This window comes from Plodia interpunctella, chromosome 17 (genome assembly GCF_027563975.2).
Source record: "Plodia interpunctella isolate USDA-ARS_2022_Savannah chromosome 17, ilPloInte3.2, whole genome shotgun sequence".
Lineage (NCBI taxonomy): Eukaryota > Metazoa > Arthropoda > Insecta > Lepidoptera > Pyralidae > Plodia > Plodia interpunctella.
Window position 1 is genome coordinate 8,111,114 of NC_071310.1, and position 21,808 is coordinate 8,132,921.

The 21,808-nt window shown below is 37.3% G+C and overlaps 2 protein-coding genes across 4 annotated transcripts; one reads left to right on the forward strand and one right to left on the reverse strand.

Moving 5' to 3' along the window:
- Positions 1-633: 633 nt before the first annotated feature.
- Mocs2B (Molybdenum cofactor synthesis 2B) lies at positions 634-8,111 on the forward strand. 3 transcript variants are annotated; one of them, XM_053757422.1, is made up of 7 exons: positions 634-1,096; positions 1,482-1,983; positions 3,039-3,154; positions 4,957-5,132; positions 6,366-6,614; positions 7,082-7,308; positions 7,695-8,111. In XM_053757422.1, exons 2-7 carry the CDS (start codon positions 1,855-1,857, stop codon positions 7,797-7,799), a joined length of 1,002 nt encoding a protein of 333 aa, XP_053613397.1. In that variant the 5' UTR covers positions 634-1,096; positions 1,482-1,854; the 3' UTR covers positions 7,800-8,111. The 3 variants fall into 3 exon arrangements, with proteins under 3 accessions (XP_053613397.1, XP_053613396.1, XP_053613395.1); XM_053757421.1 differs by having other exon boundaries at positions 706-1,139; XM_053757420.1 differs by having other exon boundaries at positions 706-1,100.
- Positions 8,092-21,356, reverse strand: Hrd3 (HMG-coA reductase degradation 3). Its single transcript, XM_053757419.2, has 14 exons — positions 20,811-21,356; positions 20,427-20,551; positions 19,977-20,070; positions 19,400-19,623; positions 18,167-18,362; positions 17,053-17,198; positions 16,619-16,744; positions 15,406-15,528; positions 13,450-13,555; positions 12,885-13,033; positions 12,139-12,267; positions 11,440-11,673; positions 10,516-10,689; positions 8,092-9,772 (listed from the first exon to the last, which is right to left on the reverse strand). Exons 1-14 carry the CDS (start codon positions 21,088-21,090, stop codon positions 9,602-9,604), a joined length of 2,277 nt encoding a protein of 758 aa, XP_053613394.1. The 5' UTR covers positions 21,091-21,356; the 3' UTR covers positions 8,092-9,601.
- Between the last annotated feature and the right edge of the window lie 452 nt (positions 21,357-21,808).

Genomic DNA, 21,808 nt, shown 5'->3' on the forward strand with positions numbered 1-21,808 from the left:
ATTTATGAAACAAAAAAATAGAGTAAAACAAGAAAACTAAAGACGACTACGAGCTGGGCTACTGTTACAAAAATGAGATTTCCATACAATTTCCCTCCCAGACCAAATCGTAAGTTCTTGACTATAGGTAATCGAAATGTCTGTGACACTCACACATAAGCCTGGTTCGCATTCAGTAGTGAAAGTTCACCTATGTGCAAGGGTTAACCATTTCACGGACACTAAACGAGACACAAAAATGTCTGTAAATGTAAAGTGTACCTAACCTACTCGTAAAGTGGTTAAGTGGAGGCACAGATATAATACTTCCAGTAGTACAGGTTAAGTCTTGGTTAAGTAGAAATATTTGGACTTGCGTTAGAATTAGTACCTGACTAGATTGTGTACTTGTATAACACATACTTAACTAACACTAGTCAAAATGTAAACCGAGTTCATACAAAGAGATGAGGCACAAAATATATTCGCTCTGTCCCGTTTTTTCTCTTGTATTTTTCTATACGCATTTGTCTTTCTTATTTCAACGCAATGAAAGATATGACGGTGTCTATAGCTTTTGTGTCTATTGGCAAAAAGGCCGTCTGGCAATACTTTAGTCTAAAAAATAACATAAAAAAATCGTTTGTCATTGTCAATGTCACGCATGTTTACAAGACAACAAGACAACGCAATCGGTATTTTCAAGGTTATTTATCTTATTTATTTTTACGATTTATTATTGTATGAGTATAGATCATTTCATTATTAATTTTTGTTAAAGTAGTTAACGTATCACACAGATTACATAACTTTCATACTTAATAAAACTTTAATAAATTATATTTAACAGCAGCACCTAACATAGGTTATTCGGTATATTATTCTAATAAAAGTTTTATTTTACTAATTCGTTGTGTAAATAGATTTTGCGGTATTGTGATATAGAACGAGTTCTGTTGTGAAATCAGTTTCGCTTCAGTGCACATGATGATTACTTGAACCGGTCGGCAATTTATTGTTGAACGTGGGGCGGCGCGGCATAACGCATTCTAAACTGAAATGCTTCTTTTCTCAAATCAGTTCAGTCAGTATCACACAACTTTGTCGGTGACCACACGTTAGTATGTACATTTAACAATTATACCGTCTTTTTATAGCAGGTACAGTGAAGTATAAATATAAATAATATCGTGTATTGCTTGCCAAATATTTTTTTATCAATTTTACAGTCTTGCTTAAAGGTTATTGTGGTTATTATTGAGGTCAACTATAATGATCTTATAATTACTATATTTATTTATAATTACAAAGTTGCTACATAGTAATTTATTTGTAGTTTTGTATTCACGTAATTTTTTTCATCTAGGTACTATTATTTTTTTTTACTATTTATTAGTATTTTATTTCAACGGACAGATATCAATAAATTTGCTACCTACCAAATGTTAATGACTAAGTCATATTTATGGTTTACCATTCCTAAGACAATTTTTTTTTTACAGGATGAATGATGGACATAAATCATAGTGTGACAGTAAAATTATTATTTTTCGCAAAGTCGAAAGAACTGGCCGGTACCAGAGAAACTACGATAAGACTACCATCAAAACTCAGCTACCAGACTCTGCTGGACTTGATCTCTGAGACGTACAACCTTGAGACTATCAAACACAACATATTACTTGCCAAAAACGAGATTGTTTGTGATCAGTCTCTTGATATTGAAGTCAAGGAGAGTGATAGCATAGCAGTTATACCTCCTTTAAGTGGTGGATAAAGGAATCTATTTTTCTATTATATACTCAATATAAAACAAGTATTACCTACTACTACTTGCCTAATTAAAAATAAAAGTTGTAAACTTTTAAGAACAAAATGGATCATCTTAAGTTAACAGTAGATGTGTTATCTGTGGATGTGATCAGTGATCTTGTGTTAGATAACACTTGTGGAGCTGTCTCAATATTTGTGGGCACCACTAGAGATAATTTTGAGGGTAAAAAGGTATGTACCCTGTTCATAACTTCCTATACCATAATATAAAAAGACTAAGTTACATTGTTTGTTATCCCTACTGGATTATCTACTCTACCAAACTTGGAATTTAGCGTTCATACAGTCTATGAGATTGTATAGAGAACAATACATTTATATACAATTTATTTTCTTTTTCCTTAAAGAACACAGGCTAATTTTCATCCCAGAAAAACGTAGATGAAATGATCCAAGTCCAAGGGAAAACCAATCACCTGTCTGTTGGTAACCAGGAAATAAAAATGACAACCCCAGAACATACTATTCCTGTGTGTAATTGATGCAGACAAAGCCTAGGGCAAAAGCTACTTCATAATATTTGACTCTACATCTTATCTAGAGTGTTTACATTGGTTCAAATATAATTATATGTGCTGCACACACATAATCATATTGTCATATAATCACATGTAAACATATTTATTTGTTATGAGATGAGATAATTTTATTTCTCACTTTGTTCATAATTGTAAAAAGTTTCATCATAATTTATGAACATTGCTGTAGACTTACATTATGTGCTAATTTGTAATTTTATTACCATTTAACAAAGTAAAACTTATAATTTATAAATTACTAGCTGTCGTAAAAAAAAATATACACCAACCTCATTTCACTATGGCAAAAACCAACAAATATATCGTAGTTGTAGATTTAGTTCATACAGACAAATAGATACAGGAGGATTTTTTTTTATAATATGTAAGAAGGACTTTCACAAATTTAAACTTTTTTAGTCTGATCATTACTTTATAGTTTTCATATTTATTTGGGCACATGTCCTACTATAAATGCGCAAGTTTATGACTCTTTAAAATAATACTACCTGTACCTTAAGATAATTAATCTGTTACCGAAGCTTTAACATACGTAAATGACACCGCGTGAAGGCCAGGTCCGTCTTACGCGTCGTCATTTATTTTTATTTAGTTAAGTTTTGTCTTGTATAAATGAATATACAATCATAATATACATTTAATTTCTTGTTGTTGTTACTACCAATCTTACTTTGTATGTTTGTGCAGGTGGTGAGACTAGAGTATGAAGCATACGAGTCCATGGCCTTGAAGGCGATGAAGTCTATTTGCGAGGAGGTGCGAGGCAAGTGGCCCGCAGTGCATAGCATAGCTATATATCACAGGTTTGTTTGCTTTCGACAACTTCTTTTATATACACGTTATAGACAACTAGTGGAAACAGCACATCTCTCTTTCTCGACTTTGAAGCGACTTTGTTTTATGCTATATCGTGATATTTTCTGAAAGGGACAGTAAATGGCTAACGGCGTCTTCACAAATAATTTTGAGATTGATAAGAACTAATATTACATCATGCTACTTTGTTGTGTATCTTATCTCAAAACACAGCTGTAAGCGTGTTCTGTCCAAGTATTTAAAAACACTGATTTATGACTACAGCGAGTTGTAATGGGAGAGGATTGAGATTGTGTCTGAGGAATACCACTTCACTCCACTGACATAGGTACTCTCAATCCTCTCACACTAGACTGTAATTTTACTTTTTCATTGTACGTACTTCATATATTTTTCTTTTACAATTTATATGTAACGTGCCGTTTACCCGCGGCTTCGCCTGCTTAAATACCCTCGGGAACAGTATTTTGTTCTTATTAAAATGGGACTGAAATAAAATATCAATAGCGCATTTAAAATACACACAGCGCCATCTAGTGTTTTTATTTCAAAGTTATAAAACGTGCATTTGGCGCCACCTACAATAGAATATAGGCTTTTCGCAAATCCCATGGGAACATTCGTTTTTACCGGGATAAAAGGTACCCTATGTCCATCATACACTTGCGAAAGATCAATAAGATTGGTTGAGTAGATAACGCGTGAAGAGGTAACAAAAACAAAACAAATAAACTTACTTTCGCATTTATAATGTTAGTTGGGATTGGGATTCTCTTCTCTTGAACATATTTTGGCACATTGCTTTTTTTGGGCGCCAGGGTTACTACTACTTACTAAGGTTCTTTGATAGTGATTTTTGAGTTAAGATGGCACCAAATCGGTGGTTGATTGAACAATCAGGACAAGCGCCCGGCTTCATGTTGTAGAATGTCGAGCCACCTCTGTGTGTAGTGATGTTTTACATACCAATTTCCAGTTCAGTAATAACACCAGTTTCACTCAGTACCGTCGTTGTGTAGTCACAACTGGCGAACATTGTGCCTCGAGGCCGTTCGCGCAACGCAGCTCATTTAATTAACATAGCTTCCTATATATTTGCGGTGCTATTACACTAGTAAATTATATCTTTTTGTTATTCGTTCATCCGGTATTTACCTACTACATTTATACTAGACTATGTTCATACTGAAGCGGTGGTGGTGTAATGGTTAAGACTAAGCCTGTGAATCGTATCTTACTAGTGCCACATGAGTTTGTATACCAATAAGTGTAAAGTAGTTTCCATAGACCACCACTTGCTTCCGGTAAAGGAAAACATCGTGTGGAAACCTGCACACCTGGTTAAACTACGAGCCGCTTGTCATTTATAAATTCTGATATCAAATTTCAGCCCAATAGTTTTAACAAATCAACATTACCTATAATGCAAGCTAATATTGTCTCCTTAAAACTTATTTTATTGCTAACTAGCTTCATGTCGCGGCTTTGCTCGGGTAAAAATAAAAAGTAGCCTATGTTACTCCTGAACGTTTCTTCTATCTCTGTGCTAAATTTCATCAAGATAGGCCCAGTAGTTTTTGAGTTTATTCATGACAAATCAAAAATACAAAACAAAAATCTTTTCTCTTCATAATATTAGTTCTTCGCTCGGGTAAAAGCATAATACAAAATAGCCTATGTCCTGAATGTTTCTTCTATCTTACAATCGCCCTAGTGGTTGTTGAGTTTATTCATTACAAACAAAAATACAAATATTTTCTCTTTATAATATTAGTATGGATTTTGACAGGCTAGGCGAAGTTCCATGTCGCGAAGCGTCCGTAGTGATCGCAGTGAGCAGCCCCCACCGCCGCGACTCCCTCGACGCGGTCTCGCACTGCATCGACCAGCTCAAGGCCACTGTCCCCATTTGGAAGAAGGAAGTGTACGAGGGCGCAGCCCCGGAGTGGAAGGAGAACAAGGAATGTGCGTGGTCAAGTACTCGTAGGCCTAACGGTCAAACCGTGTAGTCCTCATTGACATCCATAATTGGCGCGTAATGAAGAAGATACAGTTTGATGCTTGTCTTTTTGGAGTGGCGCGTCAATTTATCTCAATCCGGCCCATACCGGCTTCGCTCGTATAACCTTAATAAATTGAACAACTAAACCATTTTAATCATTATCTCTTTTCTTTAAAAAAAACAAATGAAAATCCGTTGCGTAGTTTCAAAGATCTAAGAATACAGACAGCGGGTAGCGATTTTGTTTTTAATAATAATTGATTTATTTCTTCTCGCAAACATTACAATAGGTAAGGCGTTATACTATATAGTGAAGCATAAAGTTCATGCTTCAGGAGAAATATCCATACAGCACAGTTCCTAAAGTTTTGAGAAACCGAATGTCCGGTCCGATGTCCGATTATAGTATATGCATTACAGCCGTATGTATTTTTTTTTTAAATCTGACATGTTATAGAAGTGATACTTTACAAAAATATTGCTTGTTACTTTTCCGCTTAGTAATATGAGTCCTTAATACTTTAAGACAATACTTGGATATGATGCAATCATGATTATAGAATAATTGCTAAATATTTTATATACGTATATTTTATTATATTGCATGGCGTAAGGACGCCATGTTTAATGATGTCATTACCTCATCATAGAATATTTATGGCTTGCCATTGTTAATTATATGTTTACATAACGGTAACTGTTGTCTTTGGTTGTTTTTTTTTTTTTTCTAAATTCGTATATTTTGGTTGTAATTTTAGGCCATAGTACATCAAAATGTTGTTTTTAGATTATTTTACGGTACATAATAATTTTTATTCTTATTGCTATATTTACTTGAACAATCGAATAGTAGTTCATTTTTGTTAATATTGAATTAGGTACAGGGTAGCTGTTTAGATATAAGTAGAACAATGTTGCAATAATAAATGAAATATATGTTTTTATTACGTTTTTGATTTCCATCATACAACTCGACTCTTACATAGACTCAACAGAATATATCAGTTTCATTAAATAATACGTAAGACGTATCTTCCAATACTAATAGATACTATTGGAATAAAAAAATAAGATGTTTACACTCCGAAAAGAGAAATTTAATATTTTTTTTATAATCTACACATTCATATATAGTCTAAAGCTTCATTTTCCGAAATCTTCAAAACATTGATACATATAAAAATACATAATTGCAGGCACGTCCGAAAAACCAGAATCACACCATCGACATAACATAGACAAATCGCTAGTCCAAATAAACGTCTCAAACGAAGAACTGGAAAAGCGCATACAGAATTTCATTGAGAGAAAGAGAGAGCAAGTGAACATTAGTAATATACAGGACTTCACGCCGGAGGGAGTGAGCGAGACGGGGGACACGGAGACGTGCGCGCGAGTGCGTACGCAGTTCGTCAGGCGGAGCGATTCGAAAGGACATTTGAAAAGTAAGTTTGGCAAATACTATAAATACTGAAACTAGTGTATTGCTCTTGGAGTAATAGCATCACTGAGTTGTGGCCTGTTTAAATAGTTCAGCATACACATCTACAATTTTGTCTCTATTTTTAGGTCGTTTAGCGTGTACCCACTTTTTGTTTATTTAGAGCATTTTAAATAAACTTATTTCTATTCTAAGTCCACGTTACGAAAGAAAGGGTTATAATTCCGCAGCAATATGTGGAATTATCATTGTTTTGTATGTCTGTAGTGCTGTTCTTTTCAATTCAAGTGGCCTGAAGGAATTTGATCTGCAATGCATACCGAATCCGCCAAAGTTTGGCAAACTGTTCGACGACAGTGTGGAGCCGGCATTATAAGAGAAAAAATATGTTGGTAAACAACGTTTCCAACTTTAAAAACCTACATAGTAACAATTATATAAATGACATTGTAAAATGGACCTTATTTCCAGTACGCAAAGTCCACAACGAATGGGGCCCGCAGACGGTACACAACATGCAACACGAGCGCAAACCGGACGCAACCGGTTTGCCGGTGGCCATCGCGGAGCGCGTGTTGGCTGTCGAGAAGTTTCTCAACATCGGCCCCGTCGCGCCGGACATCTACCGGCGACTGAAAGAGATGGAAGATAAGATTGCGTACTTGGAGACTGTTTCGCCGGAATATGCGCAGTTTTGGGTATGTAACAATATTTGCCATGTTGTCATTTTATTTTATTTGGGGAACAAAACTTGACAACAACGTCAAATTTCGTTGCCACTTTTGCATTAAGTTTCGACATGCGCACAAAACATATTTTCTTTACCCTCATATTGCAATTATTACTAATATTAAAATGCATTTTGTGATGTGTTTTATTATTTGCGCTCTTACGTTTTAGTACGAATTTGCAATGAATTTTACACTATCGTATCGAGACTCAGCCAACCAATCACATTGCAGTATGGTTGTCGTCGCGTAACAATGCCGGAATGTGATTGGTTAGGTGCGACTCAATTACAAAAATATCGATAGTGAAAATTAAATAGCTTGTGAATTCATAAATATTTTTCCATCTTCAACAGAGAAGTAAATCCGACGATACAAAACAAGAGAGCGTGGACTACGAGTTCACAGCCGATGACATAGAGAGGAAGATAGAGTTGCTGGAGCGACAGGGGCTGTCGTGACTCTAATAGAAACTGGCGTAATGCCACGTCCACACTGCCGTCGTAAAGACATCTCAAATAGTTGGTCATAACTGCCTTACTTTCTCAATTGTCCAGTTAGTGAAGTCGATACGAGGAAGAAGACGCATAGATCTTTCTTTTTTCCAAAAAATTACATTACAAAGGTAGGTAACTACTAAAACAATATTTAATAACTACCTACCTTTAGTAATAAATATTTACTTCACTGTTTTATTAATTTTTTTAACTTTCCAAAAAAGTGTTACCTACCTCTAGTAAATAAATAAAAGAGTTTTTAACTTATAAAATCTATATTTCTGTTTTATTTACAAGATTATGTATTTTAGTATCACCAAAAAAATTTCGACCCTTATCTATTCACGTTATATTTAAAAAATATATAACTATGTGATAAATAATTATATTGCAAAAAATATATATCAACGAAACCTGCAGAATAGAAATAAATAAATAGTGACCAAACGCGAATGAAGCCATCGTTCCGCCATTTTGTTTGGCTGCTTCTGATTGGTCGGATAATAAAAATGGCTGTTTGACAGCTGCGTTCACATTTCGTCACATTAATAGATTGAATTAAACATATTTTAACCTAAAACAGCCCCATATTCACAAAGTGTAGTTAACATTGATTTATTAATAAACCTAATAATTCACTTTAAAACAATACATGGATAAAAATAGTGCCAAAATAATCAAGTTAATTTAGAAGCTAACAACATCAAAATCCTTATTGCCTTTATATTAAACATAGGTACATAGTTACTGCCTTCAAAAGACGAAACTTCTATTTCAGATGACTGTTAATTTCCTTACTTGAATCTGAGTTTTAAATTAAATCTTGCAAAAAGATTATTAAACGAAAAATAAATTCATAATGAATTACAAATTAACAATCTAAAGAACTTTATTACAATCGCGATAAAGTGCAAATTAATTTGAAAAAATTAAATAACGATACAATTATGTACAACTTGGTTCTTTAAAAACTAGTTCGCGATTTCTTCTCGTATAATTTTAGTATTATTGATAAGTTTATTAAATTCTATTAAAATTACACAACTCATCCAATCGTAACGTTAATCTTCATTATAGTGATATTTTTACCTTTGGAATTAACCAAATTAGGCTAAAAGGTCCGTGCTCGCCCTTATAAATTACAATTCGCCGTATAGTCCCGTCGAAATTGTGATTTCTCATGTTTTCTCGCCATAACACCGATTCAAATCAATAGTTCAGACATCAGTATCTTTGGTCCATACGTTTTACGATAAAAAATTGTAATATTGAATAATTTTGTTAATTTTAAAATATGATACGAATATTAATAAAAACTGTTCGAAAACATATATTCTTCTGGGGCCTGTGGGCGCCCTCAGGGCGAAGCGCGGGTTAGTATTTCACTTCTCACCATCAAATCGAATCGAAATGAGACACAGCGAACCAATCACATTGCGCCATTGTGACGCAACAACAACCACACTGCAATGTGATTGGTTCGTTGCGTCACGCTTCGAATCGATTCGATGGTGAAAAGTGAAACATAACTGATTTCGAAACTAAAACGGCTCGAAATTAAAAGAAATAAATACGTTTTTGCGGCCTGTATTCGAAAACCGAACGGCTCGTAGAACAAACACAACCCTAATTCTTTGTTTTGTTTTTTTTATTTTTTTTTTTATTTGTTTTTTCCGAATTTAAAAAACCAAACGTCGTTCGGTTTTTCAGCTCAATTCCCGCCGTAATGCTTTCAACACGCGTAACCTCACAAGTCCAGTGCTAGATCAATTTTCAGGTTGTGGCTGCGGCCGCTGCGGGGGCTGGGCGGGGCGGCGGAGGTACAGGACTACTCCGAGGGCTCCGAGGAGCGCTGTGATGAGGTACAGGTCCCAGTTGGACGAGATCGTGCCTTCGCCTGTTAGGAATATCACCGCTAGGGGACTCTCGAATACCGACTGAAATAGTAACAAATACACATTTAGACATTCCTTTTCCAATAAAAAAAATTCCAGTAAAATTTTCAAAAATTGATATGTGTAGTGTAGTCTTTATCACGTTGTACAGATCGATTCTGATATTTTTTTAAATGGAAAGGGTATAACAACTAAAAGTAGGTTTTATAAAATTACTGGCACTCATCTAGCACTCATCTAGCGGCCCGTTCCGGCTTCGCTTGGATAAACACATAATAAATTATACACCAAAACCTTCCATAGGAATAACACTATAGGTGAAATCTATAGGTGAAAACCGGTTGAAAATCCGTGCAGTCGTTTAGAGTTTATGCGAACAGACGCGGCTGAGGACATAAATATGATAAAGTAACAATTCATAATATTTGACAATAAAACGATAATAAAATGTAAGGAAGTGAGAAAATTAGAATGATGTATCAATCAATCAATTAATTTAAGAACTTTGTTCTTGTCGGTGGAGCGTTTTCCATCTAATTCTGTCCTCAGCCATCGATTCCACCTCCCTACACGACACGAGCTCTGCCTTCTCTTTTATTTCACCTAGAAATGCCCTTCTTGGCTTTCCTTTTCCTCTTCTTGCTTCGATTTTTCCTTCAATCAGATATTTTATAAAGTTGTCGTGTCGTATAAGGTGGCCAAACATCTTTCCCCTTCATGTATCTATTGCTTTCAATAACGCTCTTGTATGTATGTGGAGTGATGTATGTATATAGATAACTGACAGAATAGAGTTGGTTGAGCGCGGCGTGCGCGTTGAGCTTGGCGAGCGCGAGGGCGGAGGGCAGACGGGCCTCGGGCGCCGCGTCGGCCGCCAGGTCGTAGCAGCGCTTGGCCAGGTGCAGGTCCTGCGTCAGCCCCAGGCCGCGCTCGTGCATGTAGCCCAGATTGAACGTCGCCTGACAATGTGCAACCATTTATTCAGAACATTCACCTTATTAAGGCGCGCTATCTATATATATCTATCCGCGCATTTCAAAGTCAAATTGCACGTGTAATCGTCAATAGATGTCAAAGAAATATATGTTTTTCTGACAGCACTCAAACTATTACGTCGTGAGTCAGCGACACGCCCTAATTATAACACCTTACATTTGTTAATTGACGTCTTTGGCGAAACGCCTGTTGTTAAGTTTATTGCGCCGCTTCTTCTTCACCAACGCTTTGGAAGTCGGCAGTAGACATAGTTTAAATAATTTTTTGACGTCAATAAGTGAATGTATATTATCCTAAATTGAATAAAGAATTTTGAATATTATATGTGCAATTCTAGGATATAGAAATTCGAAACAATTTTAATGGTACATCGTCACTAGCCATTTAAACGTGGTCGTTGCTGTGGAACAGGCCTTCCTAAATGACCCCCCCATTCCGCATTGGAGGGTTAAACAAATGATACACTTGTCAGAATTATCTTTGCTGATATTATAATACGCAATTATGTATGTACTATTAGAGTTTGAATGTGTGTAATCTTGTTCTATTTGTACGTCAATCCCGTAAAGCCTAATCCTTCCCACTAATATTATAAATTCGAAAGTTTAGTCGAGGATGTTGGTTATTCAATAAAAATATATCTCATTAAATTTAAATAATATTCTACTTTCAAACCGGCCATCAAAACATAAAAAATGTGTTTTTCAAATCACCTGTGCATTATTCAGCTGTTCCGACGCGATCCTATAATGATGAGCTGCCAGTTCCAGATCCTCGGGCGTCCCGAGACCATAGTAATGGTAGTCCCCCAGCTTGACCCTCGCGGCACTGCAGCCCTGCGCGGCGGCGCGCGACCACAGCTGCAGCGCGCGCGGGTGCCGCTGCGGGGGGGGGTAGGGGGTAGGATCCGCTGTTTCCAGGAGGTACGCTGCGTTCGATTGTGCCACCTGGGTGAAGAAATAATGTTACAATTGAGAAATTTAAACTTAAATTACATTTATATTTCAAACGATGTTTAAAATTAAACACTTTATCCTTCCATTCTAGGCGTCATGTGATTAAAAGGCCTTATCTAGTTATCAGTATGTTTTCATTCTGGGCGGATAATCCTAGCCTTCTAATATTATAAATGCGAAAGTTTGTGAGGATGTATGTGTGTATGTTTCATACTCTTTCTTGATTGTTATGAAATTTGGTGCACGGGTAGAATATAACCTGGAATAACACATAGGGTATACTTTTTATCCCGAAATACCCGCGAGAGCGAAGCCCCGGTGCGCAGCTAGTGCATGATATATCTTTCTCCATATTTGTTCCGAGGCTGTGACTCATCACTGTTCCGCTAGAGCCAGGTACTGCAGTATACCGTTGGCGCGCGTACCTATATCGGTGTCAGTATGTCGGTCACTCACCTCGTAGCCCTGTTCAGCTAGAGCCAGGTACTGCAGCAATGCGCTGGCGGTCTCCCTCCGCTTCCAAGCAGCGTGAGCGCTCATCAGCTGCGCACTCCACGGGCCGCGCTCACACACGTTTTTGAACAACTAAGTTTTGAAAAAAAAAACGATATGTTTCAAATTTTGTGAAAATAAAAACCTGAGCTCGAGTGGAAAGCGAACCCAGTCTCTCTCAACTGTGTGTTTTCCCGGTTAAGCAACCGCCGCCATTAAGCGTCGGAGTCCAGGGACACCTTTCCTACTTTTCTCCTACACTTCGCATGGTCTTCATTGCAAAGTTCACATATCGTACTTGACGACATTACTTCTGGAATTTGCCCCTTTTATTCAGGAATTGATTTCACGACCCTGCTTATCCAGGTGCAGTGCTCTGAAGGCTTGATTTACACTAAACGAACGAATGGTCAATCTATTGCCACTCTGGTTATCCAACCAATAGCTTGCTATAGTTTGTGGCCAATCGGAGTGTGAAGTGCAACTTATTTACGTGAAAATGTTGCGGACGTGTCCCAGAATTTATTCACCATTTCATTTAGCAGCAAAGCCGCGAAACACAACCTTATCGAAATAACTACGTCAGTCACAATTCCTGCCGTCATCATCTGGTCCTTCGAGCCGGATGAACACACATAAAATCATTCGAAAATAAGAAAAAATACAATTTAAGATAAAAATGAAAACCGCAGGTCAATGTTGGTAAATACCTCGACAGCCGTGGGACAGGACTTGAGCACGCCGAGCCCCTGCGCGTGCATCTGGCCGAGGTGGTAGAGCGCCAGCACGTGCCCGGACTGGGAAGCGAGAGAGAAGTATTTGTTGGCCTGCTTGAAGTCCCGACGGACGCCGATTCCACCTGCGAATTATTAATTAGACTAGCGGCCAGTCCCGGCTTCTCTCGCTCGGGTAAAAATATAATAAATTATACACTGAAACCTTCCTCAGAAACACTATATATTGCTGAAAATCGTATGAAAGTAGTATATCGTATGCAGGTCCTGTGTATAAAATAAAATGAACACATGCAACATATAATAAATATACGTTACTCAAATGTCACTTTAATTCACCAAGTTTATTTATAGTAACGTGTGTAATATTTAGTATCTTTTTAATCTCATTAAAGTTCGATTAAAACGCTTTTTGACACTAACATTTGTGACGTCACTTGCGCCCGCTGTCATACACGCCCCATATATATTTTTGTTAATGACACATGGAAAAAAGTGTCTACTACACTGCAACTACCCTATTCCTGAAAATATCACTCACCAAAGTACATGAATCCCAGGTGAAGTTGTCCCTCCACCCAGCCCTGATTGGCGGCTTGGGTAAAGTACTTGAAAGCGGCCGACGTATCTCTAGGTACTGCACGGCCCTGCGCACGAATATAACACAAATCTATACACGCAATTAGGGTTGTTATGTGAAAATCTTCCATCTCATTTGGCTACGCCAGCTCGTCGCCTTTAGTTTTCTTTATATAATATATTCGATGTTGCCCGGGGCTACGCTCCCCTGGGAATTTCGAGATAAAATATAGTCCTTAGCAATCTTGGATAATGTACCTTTCTAATGATGAAAGAATTTTTTAAATCGGTTCGGTAGTTTCGGAGATTACCCGCCACAAAAGCTATTTGATGTGAATGAAATAGTTTTTTTTTTGTATTACATATATTTTTTTAATTTTGATATAATACGAATGGCCTTCTTCAATTATCCAACATATTTCTTCTCCAAGTACCGTCAAAACTACATTTATTATAACCATTTCTATTCTACTCTAATAGTACAGCGTCAAACGACGCGTCACTTTAAACTATTGTTGATACTATCCAAAATACTTTAAAAAATATATGTGATAGTTGAAGAAGACGCCTTGAGCCTGATGTGAACTTAGTGGGCACACTTGGTCTATTCTAAACTAAACGTCTAAATTACATAACTATTATGCTTGCACATAGTTTCTTTTTTTTTCAAATAAAATATATGTGTGTGCATGTGCATTGAGTGAACACCCTCTAATTTTAATAAATATAATATTCACCAATTAGTAAAAAAAGGTCTGAAAAAAATTGTAAAACCAATCTTAGAATTTGTAAAACAATTATAACAGAGATAAATAGTTAAATGTATGCTCACTCAGTTCTCACAGAGGGCCAGCAAGATCTTGCCGTTACAAAAGTTTGCTAGTGTCTTAGATTTAGTAAAAACTCTCTAGAGCCAGGGTTTATTAATTTTTACTTAGCAAGAGCCATAATTAAAAATTTACAAATGGTACCTTGTGCTCACTCAATCTTCAAGCTGTTATAAAACTCGATATTTCTACGAACCAATCATATAATCGCCCTTATAATGTCCCAGCCAGTCTTAAGGAAATCTTATGTTTACTTGTCTCATTTAAATCATCCAATATCTAGCGAAATTACTGCTACCAAACTATGTTAATGATTGCTATATTAAATACCAAATATGAAATTGACATTGTTAATACTTGTGGTCGGTACTGCTGACGGTACTTAGAGAAAAAAACATGTTTCGGTGGTTGGAGGTACGGTTGTGTTTCCTCTTCGCTTTCGTAATATCCCTGTGGACACCATCGATACGTTTCACAACATTCTACTTTGCTCTCTCTCTCTCTCTTCTCTGTTTTCCCGGTAACTACCTCAGCTGTTAAGAGTCGGAGCCCAGGGCCCGCCGTCCTACTTGAAGAAGTTGTTGAAGAAGAAATTCTTCACTTCGCACGGTCGTCGGCATCACTAGTTGTAAGACCATTGTCACGCATAACCTCCATGACGACATCAAGCCAGCACTTCCTGGATTTGCCCCTTCTGCCAGAACCAGGCGGGAGCGGCATAGTCATAATTATATTTGTTTTTATTAATAATTTTAGTGTGTTTGACCTCAATCTAGACAAATAGAAAGTAATTAGCTTGTCTAACGTGTCTATTCACGTTTACCATGAAGATCATAATTTCTCATATCAAGTGTGTTATTACTAACACTTGTGTCAGATTTTACTCAAGACGTCTATAGCTTACATAATAATCGCCCAGCGTGCAAGTAAAAAATTTTGAACGCAAAGCATTATGGCTATAGTCCCTATTCTTACAAAGCTTAGGCGTCTTTTGCCGCACACCTACATTTTATGACATTTGGTCGCACAGCACTATAGTACCTATTCATATGACAATTAGATTAGACAATTAGACATATTTTCCCGCGCACCTGTAAGTACATGATGCCTAGCCCGCTCTGTCCAACGGGGTTATTCAGTTCGGCCGCCTTGCGGAAGTACCGGAGTGCTGTCTCATTGTCAGGTTTGATGTCCTCACCACCTTCCAGGTAGATCTGTAAAATGTTGCTTTGTATAATACACTTGAGGTTATTTGTACTGACACATTAGATACGTTTACCATGCCAACTAGCTTATGGTAGCAGCTTTGGCCGCGTTAATTTCCCTTCCAAATGGAGAATCGAAATTAAATTTTCCGTTCTTTCATCTCATATTACGCAGGACTTTGCGTAGCATATCCCGTTTCTCGCTGCATGTCAACAAATGTATAAAAAAATGGCGATTAGCGCTGAAATCTGCTCACATCGACCTTCATACAAATGGCTATTCGACTGGGTGGAAAATAAAATGTATGAAGCTATTTAAATAATCAAACACGATGATTAAATGTCACCTTAATTGATCAGTTTTATTAATTACGAGATTTACTATTTTTTCAGTCTCATTAAAGTATAATAGAAATGCTTTTTGACTCGAAAATCTGTGACGTCACAATACATTAATGTCATACAAGCTCCATATACAATTTTGTTTCGAACATTGGAAAAGAAGTATATACATATTTCTCCACACCAGGGGGCTTGCCATAATCTCTTAACGCGATCCGCTTTTACGACCTAAACTGAACTGCATCGCAAATTCGTATCATCGACTTAATTTTTAGTATGAATGCGATTCATTTTAGGTTCTTAAACTGAACTCAGTTGCATTGGAATCGTTCTGTAAAAGTTGATGCAGGGCCTGCAGGGCACTTTGGGATTTGGAACCTGTAATATACCCATGTAAAGAAAACCTTTATGGTTATAAGATTTTCTTTAATTTAAAAATTGTACTGACACTGTCAGATATACATGTCATGAAGGAGAATCTGAATTTATTTTTGTTAGATTATATATTATTGTTACAAATTAATTAAACAATCTTTGGAATAGGATCTTTTAATGTTGTCTCTTGATTTTTCACAGGTGAGTACATTTTTTGTTCATGGTAAACTTAATTCAGTTTATAAATGTTGATTTAGCTATAAAAATAAATATCTTGATTTTTCACAGAAACACGCGGTTTTATTCCAATAAATCCTAGACAGAGGAGATTATCATTATACCCATATTTACCACACAAAAAAAAGAACTACACAAGCTGTACCTTGCCGAGGAAGGCGTTGGCCACAGCGTTGCCGGCCTTAGCGGCCTGCGTGAAGTAGTGCAGCGCCTTGTTCAGGTCCAGGGTCACCCCGCGCCCGCCCTGGAAGTGCAGCTGGCCCAGCCCCACCTGGGGAACGGATAATAATAATAAATATATACATACATATGGACTTGGATATATCACACAGATTCAGTTATCCTCAAAGTAAGTTCGAGACCTGTGTTATGGGATACTAACTCAACGATACTATATTTTATAACATTTTTTTAAAGTGATCATGAAAAGTGAGAAAATATTTTTCCTTTCAGGTAGATAATTACCCCGCTTTACAATATTAGTGATTAGTATACCATTAAAGTATGCTTAAATGATATTTTCTACTCGTAACTGCGTTTTGAAAGTGAAACAAAACAAAAACAATAGAAATCAAGTACCTGCGCCTGCACGTCTCCCTTCTCGGCCAGCAGCTGGTAGTACTCGATGAGGTCGGTGTCCAGCGCCCCCCCCGCGCCCTCCGCCTCATCCACCAGCCTCGTCCTCTGGATCGCGGGACCGCCGCTTATTGACACTTGGCTGGCCACTGCAAACATTATTGAAGTGAAAACTTCTTTAGCGGCGTTGTGCACTTTTTGTGATGGGTTAAAAACGTTTAACTCTCGTCAGGACACGTGACCCCGATCGAAAATTCGTAAGACGTCAAAAGTGCACAACGTTAATATTCAAGTTTTCACTTCTGCCGGCACTCGCGGAGTGCAACACGTTTATTCTAAACTAGCTGATGCCCGCGACTTCATTCGCGTGGCCGATCAACTTTTAGTAAGGAATCAAAATTATTAGAGAAATTTAACTGTACAGGCAGTAAAGCGTAACGATACCTATACAGAAGATGCTCATCAGTCTAAAAAATTTTTGTTAACGTGTCATTTATATATTTCCTATAGTTTAGCTTGACCATTATCACTCTTCTTCAGGTATTCCAGATTTCTGATTATTTTGGAATCTGAACGTCACTTCAAAATATATTATAATAGCACTCCCAAGGAGGGTTGAGGTCAAGCAGGCGGTCGCATGTCAATCTCACACACACATAAAACGAGAGCTGACAGCGAACAGTCAACTTTTTTGTTGTTAAAACAATCTGGTGATGCCCGACAGGCTTGCAGCCTAGTGTGGAGCAGACTGGTAAATTATTTTATTATACATGTAAGTTTATAAATATATCATTCATTTGAGTCATGGCGACAACTTCAACGATTTTAAACTCGCATTTGGCGCCCCTGCCACACGATACAATCTGATTGCCCAATTTGATTGCCGATTGAATTGGGTACAATCTGATCGTCCGTTTACACTTAAACAAGTATATCGCCAATTTCAGTATTTGACTGAGCAATCACAAATCGGGCGATACCGACCACCCAATGACCTTGAATTTCATATATCCGTCCACACGACCAAATTTGATCAAATTGGGCGTAAAATTGGGTCGTGCGGAAGGGGTTTTATATAGCTAATTTTATTGGTGACTACTGCAGCAGCGGCACTCACCCTTGGCCGCCACCTTCATGTACAGGTCCATGGCCCGGGGACAGGACGCGGGCACGGTGAGCCCGGACCAGTGGCGGTAGGCCAGCGCCATCTGAGCGTACGAGCTGTCTCCTATCGCGCCCAGCGTGTACTGCAGCAGCGCCCGGGCCTGCGACACCGGGACCCCGGTGCCCGTCGCGTATAGGAAGCCCAGGCCCTGGGACAGGGATATTATTCATCATCATCTATACTATCTATCTATACTATTATTATAATGAGGCAAGCGTTTGTGACTTTGTATGTTTGAGGCAGGTAATCTCCAAAACAATGCAACCGATTTCTAAAATCCTTTCGCCATTAGAAAGGTGCATTATCCAAGATTGCTATAGGCTATATTTTATCTCAAAATATACTATTATTATAAAGAGGTAAACGTTTGTGAGTTTGTATGTTTGAGGCGGGTAATCTCCGAAACTACCGAAGCGATTTCAAAAATTCTTTCACCATTAGGAAGGTACGTTATCCAAGATTGCTATAGGCTATATGTTATCTCAAAATTTCCACAGAAGCGAAGCCCCGGGCAACATCTAGTCATTAATAAATTTAAGAACGAGGCTCGTGTCGATGGAATATTTTCCACTCTACTCTGTTTCCTCCATATTTCACCTCCCTATAGGACACGACTTGTACCTTGACTTTTATTTCATCTATAAATGCCCTTCTTGGCTTTACTTTCCATCTTTTAGCTTCAATTTTCCAAAAGGATGGTCATTAATAGAAAACATGATGATTATATAAAATACAATCAGAAGACCTTAAATTATGAGAGATGATTAGATAACCATTATTGTTACTAGAAATGGTAAAAATATATAATTTGCTGAATAGCCAAATGTTTGTCACAGTTTGTATTTTATTTCATTATATTTACGTGATGACAGATAATACAATTAAATTAACCAATTCAACATGGAAATCTACCAAGAAATTGTACTTATTTTAGTAGTATTGACTAAAATAAACATACAGCATTGACATCTTTATCTCTCATACAACAGAGAAAGTTAAGAGTCGCGAAACCCAAAGGCCATGTTTAGCTAAAATAACTTCAGTGTTAAATAAATTTTAAAAATTATACTGGTTTCAATTAACAATTTAGAGATATTCAAGTTAATATACATTTTTTGAGCTTCCATCCTTGCTTCAGGCATCAAACATGCTCTATTAAAAAAAAACTTTAAAATCCCAACGTACCGCCTGCGCGTCAGCATTGCCCTCCTCAGCCAGTTCCTCAAATATAGCCCGCGCCTTATCCACATCCATATCAAAGGCCTCCCCATTGAGGTAAAGCCAGGCCAGCTTGATCTTAGCGGGGGCGTAGCCGCTGTCCGCCGCCTGCTTGATCTGCGAGGCCACCTTGCGGAGGTCCGGCGACCGCCGGCGCAGCTTCGCCTCTGCCTCTTCATATAAAACTTTCGCTGTAACAAGTATTACACTTACGACATTTCCATATGATATAGTAGCCACTGTCCCACAGTGAGAAACATAAATGGCTATATAAAAAAAGGCTATTTAAAAAAAATAATAATGATTAACTGGATTCACTATTTGAATGAAATCTGACACCAGTATTAACAATACACTAGTGTCAGATTTTGTTCAAGTAGTCTAAAGGCAAAGGCATCTGACATTACTTTTACGACTACTTACCGACTTACACTGACAGAACTAGTGGCAAGTCGCATACACACTATTAAACTAAACTGTCAACCAGAGTGTACGTTTTATGATATGCCTTATAGACTATAGTGCACAAGGATCGAAAACCAACCATCTTTCATTTCAGGAGGTAGCTCCGGCTCAGTCTCCTCCGGCAGCGGAGGCAGTGTGTCCAATATATCTTGTGGATTATCCTCCAATTTCTCCTGAACAAAGAAACTCTGTTTAGACAAAATCAAAATATCTTTACTGTGAAATATAGATAAACACAGACTTGAAGTTCAGTTTTAAACCCTAGAGAGTTTCTCATGTTTTTGTTGGACACTAAATCATTATTAATCTTAAATTTTTATTTGTGTATTGCAATTAAGTTATATCAAATTCAAACACCTTAAGCTTTATACTAGGTATTAATTTTCTTTAATTTGATTTATTTATCATTTGATTGGCAAAAATTGAGTGTGCAAACAATTTATACCTGTAGCAGGTCAGTAATTGTATTTAACACAAATGCATGCTTTTTATGAAATAAATAAGTTGAATTGTAGCTTTATACATGTACCTCAATACTAGTGACCTCCTGCGTTTGGTGGTGCCGGGGATTGTCTATCCAGATGGGGTCCGTGTGCCGCAGTAGACTCTTCTTCAACAGCTTCAGAGTATATTCCATTTGTTCTAAATGTATATCTGTGAAAGGACACTTCATGATTTAGATACATGGTCACAATGTGCTCAGTTTATCAATGTTGTTTAGCTACATTTATACACACTACCACCAAATATGTAAAGATGAGTGAGTAAGTGAATACACACTAGCAACACAATACAGTGAGCCAGAATTAATGTATGGTATGTGTGAGGTAGTAGCTAGTCATCTTTGTTAATAAATTGCTAACAATTCCAATTACATCCCCATGTTGTAAAACTGACAAAAATCAGAATATACCTTTGTTTTCCTCATTTTCTTTGGGCTCCCTCAGCTTCTTCATAGCTTCAGCATACTCTTTCAGAGACACAATCTCCTTCCTCACAGCCTCTGTGAGGTGCTGGGCATACTCGATGTCTGTCTGGCCCACATCACGGTTGATTCTTTGAATAATCTCTTCCTCGTCATCCTGCATCTCTTTCGGATCTTCCTCGTCATTCTTACGACTTTCTGGCCCCAACAACTCCCCAACAGCTATTGCTGCACACATCCAAATAACTAGAAAATCTAAACGCCCCATAGTTTTTTTTAAAACCAAAATCTAATAAGAATTACGTGTCCCTAAAAATGACAACACAACAATCGGGCGGTCGATGTTGATCTACATTTATTACAGTAGCTGATTTTTAACACGGAATAAAAAGCCAGTCAATGCTATACACGTGTTAATATTTATTGTTTATCAACGAGTTATGTAAAGCTTTCGATTTACAGCAACTTTTCTTGAATTTTTCGCGATTTTCACTCAATCTAGCCAATAAAATTCGAAACGTCAAGCAAGTTACCGAAAAGTGACATAAATCAACTATCAAATTGACAGCCTGCCTTACGTTTGTTTATTTTTTAACGCACTGGCACTGACTGGTCCCTGGACCACTGAACAAGGTCAAAACTAACCAACAATAACAACATACCTACGCCATCTAAATACCGTTCGTACACGGGGTCCATACAGTACCGGTACGTATGTTTGTGGTTAATGTCAAGCAGTTATCTTTAAACTTAAACTATAACTCTACCTATAGAAGGCCGTTTTATGTCTTCGGGTTTGTAAAATGTCATTAGGTTTCGGGAAATCCTGTGGGAAATCCAGAAAACGATTTAAAAACTCCGCGGTACCTTGTATATATTTTCTAATAAGTATGCTAGAAATCCAGGACCCTATCCTGCTTTTGTTTAAACCTAAGGTTTGAACCTTGAAAATAAACCATCAGCTGACTGAAATTCTCTTGTTGATG